The sequence below is a fragment of the Procambarus clarkii genome, chromosome 37 (genome assembly GCF_040958095.1).
Source record: "Procambarus clarkii isolate CNS0578487 chromosome 37, FALCON_Pclarkii_2.0, whole genome shotgun sequence".
Taxonomy (NCBI): domain Eukaryota; kingdom Metazoa; phylum Arthropoda; class Malacostraca; order Decapoda; family Cambaridae; genus Procambarus; species Procambarus clarkii.
In genome coordinates, this window is record NC_091186.1 from 37010008 (window position 1) to 37028941 (window position 18934).

The window sequence follows — 18934 nt, forward strand, 5'->3', positions numbered from 1 at the left end:
TGCGGGCCGCTCCAAGCAACAGCCTAGTGGACCAAACTCTCACAAGTCTCTCAAAAGCCTGGCCTCGGGCCGGGCTTGGGGAATAGAAGAACTCCCAGAACTCCATCAACCAGGTATCAACCAGGTATGCTTTCTCGATAGGTTGGTGGAGTGTCACCCGCTCTCTGCGCCTCTGTGACGGGGTCAGGATCCCGGGTTCAATAGAGGATCACAGGTTCAATCACCATGCAGGCCAGAAATAGTTAACCTGTTTCCTGTTGTCTGTTGCCTTTCACCTATTGCCTCTGTTCACCTACCAGTAAATATCTATCCAGGAATTAGTCAACTATTGTAGATTGTATATTAAGGAAAGTCAGCAGTTGACCTTGGGGAACTCCGATAAACCTAAGAACAGGCTTCCTCTCCTCTAAACGCAACTCAATATCTTGTGATATGACCTATGAGAGAAAATAAAAAACTTACTGTTAATTGCTTCTGGGGGATCTCTTCAGTGATTTCCTGAACTTTATTCATGATGCTGGAGGCTGAGTCTCCCAGGTGTACGGGGTCAGCTGTGGCACCTGTCTCTGTGGTCGTCATTTCCAGGGCCTCCCTGATGGTCTCCTGCACCTGTCATTACCAACACAAACATTAATGTGGAACCTGGACTATAATGAAGCATCAGGCTCTCAGTAAAGTAAATGGACTATAATGAAGCATCAGGCTCTGAGTAAAGTGACTGGACTATAATGAAGCATCAGGCACTGAGTAAAGTAACTGGACTATCATGAAGCATCAGGCTCTGAGTAAAGTAACTGGACTATAATGAAGCATCAGGCTCTGAGTAAAGTAACTGGACTATAATGAAGCATCAGACTGAGTAAAGCAATTTGACAATGTAAGTAATGTTTCTCTACACTGACCACAGTGTAGAGAAACACCAAGATGACAGCTGACTTTATTAATAAAAATGTTTCATGTGTTAGAGCAAAAAGTTTCCTATATATAAAGTCAACTCTCATCATGATGTGTCTCCATGTCAAAAGTGTTTATATAGAGGCAATACTACACTCAGTTGGGTGAGAACAATGTGACCTTCAGCAACCTACCTTCACTGAGGTGTGGACAGTCTTGACATCTGGGAAGAGTTTCTGGCACTTCTTGAGCCAATTTTCTACCTCCATGTTGCATTGGTCAACTTCATTGATAGTCATGAATACTTCCTGCGCTGTGTTGACTGTGTCGAGGCTCCCCAACATGGCCTGCAGCTGAGTCTTCCCTTCCTCTCCTTGTGTTGTCATATCCACCACACTGGTGTCCTCCAGTTCCAAGAGCTTCATTGCTGACTTGTTCTGCTCTACCAGAGCATAGAGTCTGTCCTGGAGCTGGAGGTGGCGAGTCTTCCAGTCCCCCAGCTGCCCCCGATACTCCCCCAGCTGGGACAGCACCTCTTCACAGCTAGTAATGAGGCTACTGATGCTGCTCTTCTGCTCCTCCACCATGGAATGTAACTTCTTGCTGATTCCTCTTGCAGGAGCTTTAATGGGTTTTGCTGTTAACGTTTTCTCTGGTACAACCTCGATACCTTTTAGTTTTCTGATAAGGGCCTCCATACCATAATTAATTGGGAACTGAGTAGCAGCTGTGGCAGCATGCTCGGCAAGGCAGCTGGGGCTGGTCAGCTGCCCATTCTTGATAGCATTGTCAATATACTGGGAGCAGAATGTGTGTCCGCAAGGCTGTGTGCGAGGCCGTAGCTGATTGTCATCATAATTGTTAAAACACACTGAACATTCCTCTGGGTTGTTATCCTGTGGAAAAAAATATTTGGTTAAGCTAGAAAAATTTACAACAAAAAGCAATATTACAGTACTGTACTGTATTTACCGATACAAATTACATAATATTTACATAATTTCTTTGTACAGAGGAGCCTCGGTGTTTGCACTGCTAATAATTCGCACTTTTCGGTATTCAGACGCTGTGTTCATGTTCGGTATTCGTCTGTTTGCTCGACATTCAGATGTAAACACGCGTCCCTGATGCATCAGTTTCACCATAGCTGTTGGTCAGTGCACAACCTACTACACTTTTCTCTTGGATATTTTTTATATTCTTATTGTAAATAAGTCACCATGACACCTATGAACGTTTGTGATATGAGCCTAGCAAAAAGAAAAATGGTTAGAATCACGATATAGATGAAGAAAGAACTCACAGCTAAATATGAGAGTGGTACCTGAGTGACAGCTCTTGTTACAGAGTTTGGTATGCCTAACTCTAGTTCTCTAATAAAAGAAATGTGTGCAAAATGAGGGAAAGTGCCAACCTTTTCTTGAAATTATCATCTTGACAAACTGTGTTATAAATCTGTTGAATGACAATGCTATGTCTCACTTTAAAAACATTTTAATGCACAGGCAAAAACAATCATCCTTGGACAAGTTTCTTGTAAGGAAAACATTCAGTGAGTGTAATGAGGGAAACAGAAAAAGACAGAAAAGAGAAAGAACATCAGAAGCACAACTTCCAGAAGTTTTAATGTTAGGGAACTCTCCTGCCAAAGAACATCTCTCTTCCTCTGCCTCATTAGTTTCCATATATGCCATCAACTCTCCGAAGTACAGGTAAAGTGTAGTGTGTTAGCATTTATTCCATTTAATTATTGTATAACTATACAGTATTTATTTTTGTGGTTTGGAACTGATTAATCCATTATACATTATTCTTTACGAGCTGTACTTGGCCACACGTTACTGTGGCTCAACAACACATGTGCGTTGTTGAGCCACAGCAACCTTTCCTGTCTCCCAGTCCTCCCCACCATTCCCCAGTCCCCTCATCCTCCCAACCATTCCTCACTCCCCCGTCCCCTCGTCCTCCCAACCATTCCCCACTTCCCCGTCCCCTAGTTCCTCCCCACCATCTCCTCCTAACCATTCCCCACTCCACCATCCCTTCGGCTTCCTAACCATCTCTCACTCCAACTCATCCGCCCGACAATTCCCCCCCTCCCCGGTCCCCTTATCCTCTTCATCACCCACTCCCCCTGTCCTCTAGTGCTCCCCACCATTCTCCATTCCCCGGTCCCCCACGTCACCATCCCCAACTCCCCATCCCCTCATCCTTCCCATCATTACCCCCTCCCCTGTCCCCCCTCACCATCCCCCCCCCCACTCCCATCCCCTCGTCCTCCCCACTCCCTCGTCCTATGCATTCCCAAATGATCTAATGTTCCCATTAGAAAATTGGGAACATCAAATGATCTGATGTTCCCATCACTGAAATATAAGAAAAACAGTTAAAAAAAAACAAAACAAAATGAAAAAACAAAAAAAAAAAACAATCTATACTCACAAAATTAACAGAATGATTAACCCTCAAACCGCGAATATCATATATAAATGATATCAGTGACAAAACCGAAACCGCGCACATCATTTATATATGATTTCGTGTCTAGCGCTATAATTTAAACTCTCCGCCTGGGATAGGGGCAGCTATAGTACAGCCACGACCGATAGTTGCCAGATGCCACCTAGAAAAAAAATCCAGGCCAACATTCTTGGGTGTTACAGCGTCAGTATTGAGCAAGCCACCAAGGCTGGCGCACGCAGCACGAGCTCACAGCACCGCTGTTCAGCTTGTGACCACAGCATCGCCTACAAATACCATAATATATATGATACTGCTATTATTTAGCAGTGATAGTATTACTGAAGCCCCCTGACTGTGATAAAACTGACCAGGATTCTGATAATAGCAGGATTGTGGTGATATTTAGCGCTGTGCTCCATGGAGGGAGGAGTAAGGTTGTGGGAGGGAGGGTTGTGGCGTCGTCTTCTGACTGTGTGTGGCCACCATTTATTGACTGCACTCACCATACCAGCTTAGTGGTTCGATATGGTGAACACAAATGTAGATACTTATATATAACGTGTGTATAGTGTTAGATAACAGCGAGAGGAGTAGGTTGGGAGCCGCCATTTTGGTGAGGGAAGAGCGTCGTCTGCACGTCTTGGCATGGTGTTTACTGATGGCCACTATGGTCTTTGGGCACCATACCAGCTTATTTGTACAGGTATAGTGAATAAAACAGGTAGATACTTATATATAATGTGTGTATATAGCGTAATAACACCACAAACAATATTGTTGAAGGACAAATATTAGTGCGTCTGGCCTTGAGGGCGGCCGCCGATCAGCTGACTGTGTGAGTAGGTACGTCTTTGTGGCCTTTACTCACCATACAAGCTTAGATGTACAGTTATGGTGAACAAAACATGTAAATACGTATATATAACGTCTGTGTATAGTGAATAAATACAGAAAGAGTATTGTGGGGGGTGAATGAGGGTGAATGAAGTGGTGTTGAGGGAGGGAGTGGCAGTGAGTGGCTCGCTGGTGTTTGGCGGTCACTCCTCGTTGCTTTTTGACTCACAAGACCAACTTAGTAGTTCGTTATGGTGTACAAAACATGCAAATACTTATATATAACCTGTGTATATAGTGTAACAACAGCAAAACTATTTGTTTATTCTTTTATGAACATAATAATTGAATCACTAATATGCACACCATAATTTTGAGTACAGCGATGGTTCACACATTTTATAATATAAATATACCACAATTCACTGTATGGAATAATATTACTGCAAAAAACTAAGAAAAAATCAATCAGAGACATTGAAATAATTAGGTAATAATATATTTGTGGCAACTGCCGTCTAACAGCTCGGGCGGAGTAGACCTCATCTGGCGAAGGCTCTGCCAACGCCCCTTTTTTGCCACACTTCCCTACCCTATTGCGGCTAAAATATGCCACCTACGATTTTTTTGTTATTTTTTCCGTGATCAGGGAAAATAAATGAACACTTCTATAAGACGAAAGAATTTTTTGGAATTTTTTTTTTTGTTGCGCCTGTGGGTGTGAATTCCATTTGGGCCCCTAGCTGTTTGAGGGTTAAAACACAGCTCAATTCCAATGCCATGTCACACAAAATAATTACTGTAGACACTTGATTATCCGGGATTCGAATATCTGGAAAACACCCTTATACGGTCAAAATCGTGACCGGATAAAGTTATCTCAATATCCGGCCAAAATGTCCATAGGAGCCAGAAAATCAGGTGTTTGTCCGGATAAAAATCTGGGCCGGTTAACTTGCTGCCGATGTTGCAATATCCGGACAGTCAGCCAGACAAGGAATGAATTGTCTGGATATGAAAGCCAGGCTGCGGGCCGTACCATATTAATCCCGTACGGCTGTGGCTCGAGGCGCATGGTGTAGGAGGGGGTGGGGTGGGTGGTTGGTATCGGGAGAGAGGGGAGCGTTGGGAGGGATAACCTTGGGGCTAAGGGGGATGTGGAGCGGCCTATACACTACGGTACAGTAATTACCATTAATTTTAGAACAATTCATCATAGCCAAAAACAAAAGAAATACTAGAATACTAAATATATTTTCCAGTGTTCCGACATCAATTTTCATGTTACGTCTTCCATTTTGGTATCAAATTGTGCGCAATCTAAAGGCACATATTTTAAAACTAGTCCCATAATAATAAAACAATAAATAGAATTTTAACAAATATTTTAACTTTTGGACACTTTAACGCTCATCACCACAAAATTATTTATATCTTTACAGTGTTCTGACAACAATTTTCATGTTATGTCTTTCATTTTGGCATCAAATTGTGTGCAATCTAAAGGTGCTCATTTTGAAACCACACCCAGATTGATCAGTTAAAATTTTAATTTTTAACAAATATTTTAATGGATGATTTCAGACCGCGTCATCCGAGACGGCCCAGGAGAAAAATGGATGTCACTGGAAAGCGACATCGAAGCGTGAAAGTGTTATTAATACACTCACCAACACAGGTTAGTCACAACTGTTATGAGCCACCAGTCCCTCATAATATCCACCCCACCCAGTATGAGAATTATAGTATTTCATAACTATACCATGTTTGGACTGGCTTATAACCCATTAATATGCAATACAGCATGTGTAGTTAGGTAGGTAGTACTGAATTTATAAGTGTTTCAGGCTCTCCAGACAACAGTATTAACATAAACTCCATGATTTGCTCATCATCAGCTCTACTGAACTGCCTGAAGAACAAGGTCAAAACTGTTCAAGTGTAGCCCAACAACTGATTACGTCAGAGATAAACTTTAATGATACTATTAAATCTATCAGAATAGATAAAAACTATCACCATAGCACCAGACAGATGCTCACTAAACTAGCTTATCCCAATGATAAGTAAGACGTCATTCAAGCAGCTACAAATATAAAACCAATCTTTATAATAATGAGTGCCTTACCAAGCAGCGTTGATCCTCCTCTACAGACAGCATCATATTATATTAATGAGTGCCTTACCAAGCAGCGTTGATCCTCCTCTACAGACAGCATCATATTCACAAACAAACCCCAAATCTTATCAAGCAGTGCTACACCAGGAATGGAACGATCATTGCTAAGAAAGAACATGCAAAAGACATGAAATCAAAAGTGTCCAACAATTACTTACTTTCTTTGTTGATTGTGACAGAACTGGAAGTCAGCGAACTTCCAATGTCATTGCTGAGAGTAACACATGAGTGACCAAGCCTTACTGAGAGTAACACATGAGTGACCAAGCCTTACCTAGCCTAATCATATTTAAATTTTTTTTTTTTTTTATATTTGTATATTAGTTACTAAAGGCTTCTTTATATTATTGGCTTCATTTACATGTAATTTATCCTCTTATAATTGTTACTACAAACACTTCAATTTTATAAAATGTAATAATTCTTTCAATGCTTAATTTGTCTAGTTATCAGGTTCTTAGCTTAAAATATTTGCAACTTACCCAATTATCTCTTACTACTAAGACTTCCATTTCACAAAATTTTATGAACCTTGAACTCTTAATGTGTCAATGTATCTGAATCTTTAATTCATTACTTTGTGAATTAAAAATTAATAATTTAATTTCTCACTTATATATCTGCCCATTAATATTAGCTACTAGTCTTGTTTGTTGTCTAATATTCCAGTATTGTTAATAGATTCTTAAGCTTTAAGTACATCAGTGTTTCCAGGCGATATGTGTGTTTCTATTGCATACCCTTATCCAACTTGTCTTATTACCATATGATATTACTGTATTACAATCTTAAGAGATTACTGAATTTTTAATTTGATTAATTATGTTTCCTTTTTTATTAATTATTTTGAATCTGAATCCATTTATTTATTCATAATCTTAATCTAATTGTCTAATTCTCACTTTGTTCTCTTTTTATTTTTTTTGCCTGTTTATATTGCATATCCTTGCCCATCTTGTATTATTACCATATAATATTCATGTACAGGTGTACCTCGGCTTACGAGCGTCCCTGGTTACGAGTTTTTCGGGTTACGAGCAGGATTTGCTCGGAAAATTTGCATCGGGTTACGAGGGTTGCCTCAGGATACGAGTTTGTTGATACGCGTACGGGCCAACCTAGCGCGTGGTGGCTCGGCGATCGCCGCTCAGTTTGCCAGTGCCTTGCGCCCAGTGACTATCCCGCCTGAATTCTTCACAAGGATTTACCTTTTATTTTCGGAGTTTTTGCTATTTGAGCATAAAATTTGTTATAATATACATCGCAATGGGTCCCAAGAAAGCCAGTGGTAAGGTTCAAGGCAAGAAATCGCATGTGAGGATGACAATAGAGGAAAAGCAAGAGATCATTCGGATGCATGAAAATGGTGCACGTGTTGTTGAACTTTGCAGGCAGTACAACAAATCCACGTCAACGATATGCACTATACTTTCCAAGAAAAAAGACATTATGAGTGCCAAAGTGGCAAAAGGAGTATCAACAATCACAAAACAAAGACCACAAATACTTGAGGAAGTGGAAAAGTTGTTATTAATTTGGATACACAACAAGGAGTTAGCGGGTGATAGTGTTTCGGAGGCCATCATTTGTGAGAAAGCCAGAGTATTGCACGAAGAACTTGTAAAGAAAACCCCTGGAACGAGTGGAGAAAGAGACTTTAAGGCAAGCAGGGGATGGTTTGAGAAATTTAGAAAACCAGTGTTGAATGTAATGAAATGCCATTTTCTGGGTGAGTCCCGGAGCTATCCCAGGCTGATATGCTAATGTCAGACTTTGGCATCAGTCATGTGTATGGAGTTCTTAGGCCTACCGGGGACCACGGCCAGAACCTGGCCCCCTCAGAGAGGCAAGAGGAGAAATGGCCTATAGAAGCCCCCGTGTGGTTGGAAGCATTCTATGTCTGCCATCGACCGGAACAGGCACCCAGAAAGGTAAGCGCCTCAAAACAAACCCCTATTCTGGTTAAAATTGCTACCAAAAGCTGAACTAGTGGATAGAACTCCCCAACCGAAAACAAGCAAACTAGTGTGACGTCACACACCGCCGCGCGCTGTCTGCGCAGCTCCCCCCTCCCCGGGAGGGGAATGGGAGAGTCCCAGACCCCCCACGCCGGCTACCCACACCTCAGTTCTTGAGGCTGGATGTCAAAAACGCGAAAAACCACCGACCGGAGGGAAGGAGGGATGCCGGGGAGCCTCCGGGACTCACCCAGAAAATGGCGTTTCATTACATTCAACGCTGGTTTTCTGGGGGGGAGCCCCGTTGGCTCCCCGGAGCTAACTACCCACAGACAGAAAAAAGAGGAACTTACCCGGGAGGCGGTCGTCGCTCACTCCTCAACTCGAAGCCGAGACAACTGGCTGCAACCGCCGACCCAAAGCAACACAGGCCCGACGGGGCCCAGGGACATTCACAAAGTAACGAGCAGCCAGTTCGACCGCCAAAATCCCCACGCCCGAATATCAGACCAAGACATATTCCCAAAGACGGCAGCAAGAGCCGCGAACTTACGAACGTCATGGGATAGACCGCAGGCTGGCTGGACTTAATAACCCTGCGGACGACCTGGGAGACCCGAACCCACTAACAGGGAAGAAGGGAAACCGGATCAACCCACAGCGCGTCCCCGGACACAGAAGCTGTGGCACGCAAATAACGGCGAAGCGCCACAACCGGACACAAAACATGATGCACCCCCGGCCTGACCAACCAAGCATCAACAACCCATGGACCCCTCCGGAACGCAGCAGTCTCATTCTTCGCATTGCCTGGACACAAGCCTATGAAAGATAGGTTTACGCTTGTGCTGTGTGCAAATGCGAGTGGCGATTTGAAAATTAAACCCTTGCTAGTGTATCATTCTGAAAATCCAAGGGTTTTCAAACAGTATAAAGTGCAGAAAACCCAAATGTGTGTGATGTGGGAAGGCTAATAATAAGGCATGGGTGATTAGAATTTTTTTTACGGAGTAGGTGAATGAAGTGGTGTGCCCTGCCATAGAAAAATATCTGCAGGAGAAACATTTGCCACTCAAGGCCCTGCTTCTCTTCGACAATGCTCCTGCTCATCCTCCAGGCTTGGAAGATGATTTGTTGCCCAGATACAATAAATTTCTCACAGTAAAGTTCCTTCCGCCTAACACCACTCCTCTAATTTTTTTTTTTTTTTTTTTTTTTTTTTTGAGATATATACAAGAGTTGTTACATTCTTGTACAGCCACTAGTACGCGTAGCGTTTCAGGCAAGTACTTAATCCTATGGTCCCTGGAATACGATCCCCTGCCGCGAAGAATCGTTTTTTCACCCAAGTACACATTTTACTGTTGTGTTAAACAGAGGCTACAGTTAAGGAATTGCGCCCAGTAAATCCTCCCCGGCCAGGATACGAACCCATGACATAGCGCTCGCGGAACGCCAGGCGAGTGTCTTACCACTACACCACGGAGACTGTTCGGAATTCAGCCTATGAACCAGAAAATCATAGCGAATTTTAAGAAACTTTATGAAAGGGCACTTTTCCGGAAATGTTTTGAAGTGACTCAAGCCACAAACCTCACCCTCAAAGAGTTCTGGAAAAACCATTTTAACATTTGTAGTGCTTTAAAACTCGTTGACAAAGCTTGGCAAGAAGTGACTCGAAGAACCCTGATCTCTGGCTGGAAAAAAATGTGGCCTGAATGTGTGATAGAACAAGACTTTGAGGGGTTTGAGCCTGTAAATGATGTGCCTATTGTTGAGGAAATTGTTACTCTGAGCCGGCAAATTTGCTTGGAATTGGATGGTGATGTGGAGGAGTTGGTGGAAGAACACAACGAAGAAATGACCACCGAAGAACACCAAGCCCTTCAAAAGGAACGGCAAGATGACCGAGCTGATGATTCTCCAGTGGAGGAGGATGAGGCAGTTGCGAATGTCCCTTCTGCAGAAATTAAGAAGGTGTGTCAGATGTGGGAAGAGATTCAAACTTTTATTGAAAAGACTCACCCAGAGAAGCTGTAGTAGGCCGTTGCCTTAATCTTTTCAATGACAATATGATGCCTCACTACAGAGACATCTTGCGCAGATGGGAAAAACAAGCTTCCATGGACAGATACGTTGTGAGAACATCGAGCAGTGAGCCACAACCAGGACCTAGTAGTATGCAGGCAAAACATGCCAGAGAATGCACCCCTGAGAGGTCCTCACTGCCTGATACTGTTTGGAAGGGGAGTCCCCTCCCATTATAACAACAACTCTCCTCCTCTCCCCTCCTCACCATCGTTCATATGCCTACAGCATTCATCACCAATGGTAAGTAAAACTTGAACATAGTTTTGTAGTGTAGATTTAGTTGAAGTATAAAATTTAGTTTGAAGTGAGGTTTTTGGGTAGTCTGGAACAGATTAATTCATTTCCCATTATTTCTTATGGGGAAATAAGCTTCGGGTTACAAGCTGCCTCCAGGAACGGATTAAACTCTGAAACCGAGGTATCACTATTACAATATTAATGTAATTCTTAACTTAGCTAATTATTTGTATTCCATTTGATTAATTATTTGAATCTCAGTTCGTTTACTCTAGAAGTCTTAATTGATTATCTAATTTCCCACTCTTCTGTTCTTTATTATTTTTACTTTTATATCTGGTAAATTTTATTACTTATATACAGTATCTGCTAAATTTTATTACTTACATATCTGCTGAATAATATTTACAATCACTTCTCTATTCTTGCATTTTTTTCTTTTCAAATACAGTGCATCATCACTCTAACAGACCCCGCTCTAACAAATTCCCGGATGGTCCAAATGAATTGCATTTGGCACTAAATGTTCAGTGGAACATACAAAAATTCCTTTGTGTTGTTCCACTGATGGTGATGACCTAGTCCGGCATGGCAGGGCTGTGAGAGCTGTACACTCTCCACATCGTTCACTTCACTATCCATATCACTAGTAGCAGACACCTGTGTTAGGTCTTTTTCCAGATTTGGGTTATCAAAATCATTGGCATGCTCATCTTCAAGCAATATGCCTTGTATTCCAACATCAGGTGATGTTTTCTTAAAAACATGGCCGACTAGGGCTGGGAGCTCGATATGGATGAATACGACATGGTTGCTACCTTGAATATGAGCCTACCCATGACCGTGGGGAATGCTGGGAATTTTTTTCAATCTGGCAAACACCTCAGGAATCCATCTTGTACCCAAGTCAACACCGCGTTGGACAGGTGTTTGGGAGCCAGAGGCGCATGTGCCACTCATTGTTGCTCACTCAGTACTAACCCAGCCAGCAGCCCTAGGACATTCTGGGATTTTTTTCCAAGACGGCTGCCTCTCACTGGAGGTCCTAAGAGTCCATTTTGTACCCAACCTACCGCACTTCGCACTTCGACTGTGTACGAAGAAATAAAAAATACTTTTGTCAGTTGGCGCAGTAATTGGCAAATGGCATTTGTCGTTTGGCACAGTGCAGTGGTTAAGGTGTTATGCGCACCCCTGATTGAGCAAAATTATACGCTATTTGCATTTCAGAGGGTTAATACACTCAACATAACTGGGTAATAACACCATGATTAACCCTTAAACTGCACAACACGTCATATGATGTGTTGAGTAACTTGCTATAAATTATGCATCATGTCATATGACGTGATGGAATACCACACAAGATTTGAATGGCCAGCGGGGTAGCGGGGCCCCCATACGCTGCCCAGGGGCTATAGTAAACCAGCTGCCATTTTGTAAAAAATATCTAGCTCATGCTACCAATGCGTGGGAGGCCCCAATTACCCAGCGGTCACCATGGTGAACGCACGGCCAAATGCCTCCTGAGCACTCACCACACAATCACTTACTCAAGAGCAAATAACTAGTGAATTATTTTCTGATGGTGAGGAAAGTGATTTTTGATGACCCTGACATTGATAAGGACTACAGACAATTGACTGATGATAGTAGCACAGACAGTGAATATGAGATACAGTCTCCTCCCATGGCGAGGCCTACATGCTCACCCGTGCCTCCTCGCCCAGTGTCTACTCCAATTCACCCACGACCACACAGTTCTTGTGCTTATTTAGAGTACGAGGATATTTTGGACGACGAGTCAGAGGAAGGTGACTCATTTTCTGGTTTTAGTGAAGTGGATTCAGAGCATAGTGTTACTGTGCCTGTTGCTAGTACCAGTGGTGATATTGGGCAAGAATTTGTCACGTCAGCAGCATCTCGCCCAGCCAAGCGCCGCCGCATAGCACCACATGAGGAACCAAGACCCTCGTGTTCACGTGATTTCCCCTCGCGTTAACATAGCGGCTGTACTTTGCATAGACGGACTTTAGTTCCTGGTCCATGGTGTGCAACGCTTCCTCGCTGTCGAGCCGCTGTTGCGTCTCACAGGACAGCAGGTGTACTTGTGTGGAGTGATGGTGATGATTTTATTCCTCTAATTCCTGCCTTTGACAATAAAGAAGTTGGGATTACAGACCTTTTCCCTGATAATGGTGAGGACATGTGTGAAATGGATTACTTTACAGCATTTTATGATGAGCCGCTCATGGAATATATTGTACACCAAATGAACCTTCATGCGACTCATCTCATTGGAAAAGAGATAACAGAATATTCACGATTGCAGCGTTGGAAAAACACTACAGTAGGTGAAATGTATGTATTTTTGGCAATATGTATGTTGATGAAACATTGTGTCAAACACGCTATCACAGATTATTGGAGCAAAGACCAGACTATTCCAACACCTTTCTTCGAGAAATATATGTCCCAAGACAGGTTTCAGATACTCCTCAGGTGTCTTCATTTTGCAAGTAATGAGGACCGGACAGAGGATGATAGACTTTGGCGAGTGAGGCACTACTATATATGAATGAAGTGATTGGTAAGTTCAGAGATTTCTACGTACCAGCGCAGAAGCTGGTGATTGACGATTCCCTTGTGCTTTTCAGAGGACGTGTTGCATTCAAGCAGTATATTCCCTCCAAACACAACAAATTTGGATTGAAATTCTTTGTTTTATGTGACTGTGAAACAGTATACGTGTTACACACGATTCTGTATTCTGCTAGCGATGTAGACATTCTCGGTAACGACCAACATGGTTTCTCAGGTAGTGTGGTAAAGTCACTGATGGCACCATGGATGAACAAGGGCCACATTTTATACACGGGTAACTGCTATACAAGTCCCTTGCAAGCTAGGTTCTTGATTTAAAATAGAACTGGATTGTTTGGCACAGTAAAGCCAAGAAGAAGGGAAATGCCAGTGTTTGACAATAAACTTGAAGTTGGTGACTGCCAGCTAAGAAAAATTGATCAAATACGCTCAGTTAGGTGGAAAGACACGAGAGAAGTGAACTTGCTGACAACCGTTCATGATAGTACAATGGTGAACATTGGCAAGGTGAACCGAGTAACGCAAGAACCAATAAGCCAGATTGTGTTCTTGACTATAATGTCAACATGCATTTGGTTGATAAATCTGACATGATGGTGGGCACTGTCGAGTGAGTGCGGAAAACATTGAAGTGGACGAAAAGTGTTTTTCGATCTTGTTGACATAAGCATGCTGAACAGCTATAATATGTATCTGGTGAAAACTGAATGTAAACCAAGTTTCCGTTCGTTTGATTTTACACTTGGACACAGTTATTAGCAAAGTTTGGCAAAGATGTTTCTGGCATACAAAGACCCATCATGAACCCAGTGTTGCAGCATGTTGCTACACCCAGGCTCACTCACATGGTGGGCTTTCAAGCACACACACTAAAATATTTGCCACCAGCTGGAACGCGTGCAATAGGCCAACGTGATTGCCTAGTTTGTAGAACAATAAACGAGATCAGAAACATAAACTTGTGCAAACATGGTGTGAAGCGTGTGCAGTCCCATTGTGTGCTATCAAATGCTTCAACAACTACCACTCTCTCCAAGAATTCTAAATGTGCAATAATAGTGCAAAAAACCTGTAAATAGTGTGTGCATGTATGTAAATATATTAATGAACAATGTGAATACATATTATATTGGCATAGTGGGAAAATATTTTTGTGCACATGTGTATACTCAATGTATGCAACATTTATTACCACTGAACATGAAGTAACATTATATGTAACACAATTAGTGAAGAATATTTGTGATAAAATATGCCTAGACACTGTAAATAATGCAGCGAAAATAAATTCGTGGCAATTCTGGCTGCTTGAAGACTGTGTGCGATGCCTCTGGGACGCACCTTGCATGAGCAAGCATGCAGGGTGTGACGTCATCACTCATATTATCGGCTCATTTATGTCATTTGTAAGTACGATTAATTTTTTCCTCTCTCTTGTGGTCAGGGAACACAAATTAACAGCTTAGGAAGATTTTTTTTTCTTTTTTGTTACGTGCCTGTGGGTGAGAAGGGGTAAATAGCCCTTAGCAACACAAGGGTTAATACACTCAACATCACTGGGTAATGCCAATATGATTAATACACTCACCATCACTGGGTCATGCCAATATGATTAATACACTCACCATCACTGGGTAATGACTATAATTAATACACTCGCCATCACTGGTAAATGACAACACCAACATTAATACACTAGTTAATGAAAATATCTTGATTAACCCTTCAATTACGCATCGCATCATATGATGCTTTGACCGACTTGCAGTAAATTGCGCATCGCATCATGTGATGCTTTGGAGTACAGTACTACGCAAGATTTAAGCGGCCCGCGGATACACGGGGTTCACCACACCTTCATCAGGGCTCTTGTAAACAGACGCCATTTTTTTAAAAAATCGTGGGCCAAACTTCCGGGTGTTATTGGCCTCAGTATTGAGTGAGCAACCAAACCTGACGCACGCAGCATGAACTCACAGCACTGCTGTTCAGCTTGTGACCACAGCATTGCCTAAAAATGCCATAATATTCTTGTTCATGCTATTATGTAGCGATGATATTATTACAGAAGACCCCTGACTGTGATAAAACTGACCAGGGTTCTGATAATAGCAGGATTGTGGTGATATTTAGCGCTGTGCGCCATGGAGGAAGGAGTAATGCTGTGGGAGGAAGGGTAGTTGCGATATCTTCTGACTGTGTGTGGCCACCTTTTATTGACTGCACTCACCATACCAGCTTAGTGGTTCGCTATGGTGAACACAAATGTAGATACTTATATATAACGTGTGCATAGAGAATATAAACAGCGAGATGAGTAGGTTGGGAGCTGCCATTTTGGCGAGGGAGGAGCGTCGTCTGCAGGACTTACCATGTTGTTTACTGATGACCACGATGGTCTTTGGGCACCATACCAGTTTACTTGTACAAGTATGGTGAATAAAACAGGTAGATATTTATATATAATGTGTGTATATAGCGTAATAGCACCACAAACAGTATTGTTGTAGGAGAAATATTAGTGCGTCTGGCCTTGAGGGCGGCAGCCATCAGCTGACTGTGTGGGGTCCTACGTCTTTGTGCTTTTACTCACCATACAAGCTTAGATGTACACTTATGGTGAACAAAACATGCAGATACTTATATATAACCTGTGTATGTAGTGTAATAACCGACAAAGTATTTGTTCACTGTTTGATGAACATAATTGAATCAACAATATGCACACCATATTTTTTAGTACAGTGATGATTCACTCATTTTATTATATAAATATATCACACTACACACTATTGAATAATATTACAGCAAAAAAACTACGAAAAATCAGAGACATTGAAATAATTGGGTAATTATCTCTTTGTGGCAACTCCGTCCTGACAGCTGGCGATCAACAGACCGCCTGGGACGAATGCTGAGTCAGCGCCTATTTTTTACCAGAATTCCTTGCCCTATAGCGGGCAATATATGCCACTTAGGATTTTTTTATTATTTTTCCCATGATCAGAGAACACAAATTAACAGGTTAGGAAGAAAAAATAATTTTTTTTTTTTTTTTGGTATGCGCCTGTGGGTGTCAAATGGTATATAGCTATGCGCCATTCAAGGGTTAATACACTCACAATCACTGGATATTGACATCAACATGATAAACACACACACTGGTAATACAGTAAGAATAAAATTGTCCTTACCATCATTAATGGGCAGAAGTTGTGTTTGCTATCGTCCTGGGAAGCTGAGCAGAGACTGGACGCAGTATTACCTATTAAGGCAAAATAAAACAAATTTAAGGTTTCTATGACTAAATTTTCCCGACCAAAACATAGTAAATGTTTAGAATACATTAAATCATTTTTTTTTAGGTATTGTGCTTTGAGCAAAAGTAAGGAGGGTGGGCAGGAGTAAGGAGGGTGGGCAGGAGTAAGGAGGGTGGGCAGGAGTAAGGAGGGTGAGCAGGAGTAAGGAGGGTGGGCAGGAGTAAGGAGGGTGGGCAGGAGTAAGGAGGGTGGGCAGGAGTAAGGAGGGTGGGCAGGAATAAGGAGGGTGGGCAGGAGTAAGGAGGGTGGGCAGGAGTAAGGAGGGTGGGCAGGAGTAAGGAGGGTGGGCAGGAGTAAGGAGGGTGGGCAGGAGTAAGGAGGGTGAGCAGGAGTAAGGAGGGTGGGCAGGAGTAAGGAGGGTGGGCAGGAGTAAGGAGGGTGGGCAGGAGTAAGGAGGGTGGGCAGGAATAAGGAGGGTGGGGAGGAATAAGGAGGATGGGCAGGAGTAAGGAGGGTGGGCAAGAAAGGGGAAGGGGGTATGGGCAGGTTCTCGGCTGCCTCCTCCCCTCTCTCTGACAGCCTACGTAATACAAACCACGTGCATTAACCCTAAAGCTGCTACAGCCTGGGCTGTAAAAGCTGTGGCTGGACAAAAAATATTTGAATTATGTGAAAATTAATATTAAATGTTAAACAAATCTCCAACTTATTGGCTTAAGCGTCATGAAAGTTTCATTCAATATTTTCAGAAATGTATTTTAGACAATTTTTTTTAAAAAGGAGAACATTTTGTTGATAAGGAGAACAGCTCCTATTAACTGGAACTGAGGGATAATGCAGTAATAAAGAGATGCAAGCACTTGTCCAATGTACAAAGAAGAAGAATAGTAGCAAGAAGTGTCCACAAAGTAGATATGCAGCTGGTGTCTGTATAGCATTGCTGAGTAATATATCATATGTGGGGTGTTTCTTTTTTGCTTTCACGACTGCAATGTGTACGTCGCCAATGTACATGTGGCAGACGCTTCACGAAGCTGTCGGAATTTGCAGAATAGAAAATACGAGAGCAACCGTACAGGGCCTGGGAGCAAGGTCGAGTCAGAGTCCTTGAGGGTCTCTTCTCAGACTAGTCTCACCTGGTCCTGCTCCACGTTGATCGTTGGAATCTCCTCAATGATTTAACACTTTAAGGGACTCCTAGGGTCCTCATCACATTTATAGTTTGTGACTTATAGGCAACTCGGTGTTGAAGATACTTTAGAGCTGAAGGCTTGTGTAATATTTGCAGTATTCAGAAGTGGTTCAACGGAAACGTCACATAAAGCTTAACAGTAGTTTATTTACTAACTTAACCACTAATACACAGGGTGCTTGATTTACTTTAGATTGGCGTCAGCAAAGCTATGGTTATATTAGCGAGACTCTTTATGTCTGGCTAAACGACTCGTATCCACTCGTGGAGAAACGCCTAACTTAACACAGTTGACAGCCAATCATTAACACGGCAACCTAACTGCCGGTATGCAAAGGGATCACAAGAGTTCCAACCGGATACTCGGTAATGGTGATATGCAATAAATCAACAACTACACTGTCAATGGGACAGGCAATAACATGCACAATAATATTATCACACAATAACTAAATGTGTGGTGTATGTGAAGCTTACATTCACAGACTAGTGAAATGCAGTGATACCACACAGATAAACACGCATTCACCGTCGACTCACCTATGACCTGTGACAGGTATGGGAAGGTGAGAACTGTGGCTGATACCTCAGATCAACACAGACACAATAAAACAATGACAAGATCTTGTACTTACAGATAAGGTACCTTTCCTTACTCAGTCAGGCACATTTATACAAGCACTCGTAGGTGGCCTGACAGCTGGTTTCGCTCAGACACGGAGGGTACTTGCAGTAGGGCGGGCTGTGTGCTTAACACACGCGCACCCACTGGCACTGGCGATGAGCAAGGTGGTGACGTCACGTAGTAGTGTGAGGGCGGCGGCGGGCGCCTCGAGGTTCTGAGGTACAGAGGTACTGAGGTGCACGCTCGGGACGAGTGACGGCTGTGGTACCATGCAGGTACACTTGTGATAAAGTCACACACAGGTTACTTAGGCGGAGGCACTGCCTTAGTTCACTCTAAGTCACTCACAACGATCTTTGTCACCAGGGGTTACCTGATACCAGTCTTTCACTCTGGAGATTTGTCACTTTAGGCTTCTGAATACTATATTCACAACCCGTGATTCTGGGCGGGTGTATTGTATAATCTTCAGATGCTGAGTTAACTTGACGGTGAGGAATAGACGGTGTTCAGTCTATTGGCCGGTAGAACAGAACACGTCCACTTTGCTAGAGATCCCTCACAAGAATGCCTGAAGCTCAGGGCATCTTGTGGCAC

General features: G+C 42.7%; 1 protein-coding gene across 2 annotated transcripts in view; it reads right to left on the reverse strand.

Annotated features, from left to right (window-relative positions):
• LOC138372107 (uncharacterized) overlaps positions 1-18934 on the reverse strand; it is an 88237-nt gene that overhangs the window by 22735 nt on the left and 46568 nt on the right. Inside the window, exons 2-4 of one of the 2 annotated variants that reach the window (XM_069337396.1) lie at positions 16455-16525; positions 1089-1790; positions 463-609 (exon numbers count right to left, since the gene is read on the reverse strand). In XM_069337396.1, coding sequence (XP_069193497.1) covers positions 463-609; positions 1089-1790; positions 16455-16460 — 855 coding nt within the window. In that variant the 5' untranslated portion in view covers positions 16461-16525. The remainder of the gene's footprint in view (positions 1-462; positions 610-1088; positions 1791-16454; positions 16526-18934) is intronic. The other variant, XM_069337395.1, reaches the window with a different exon arrangement.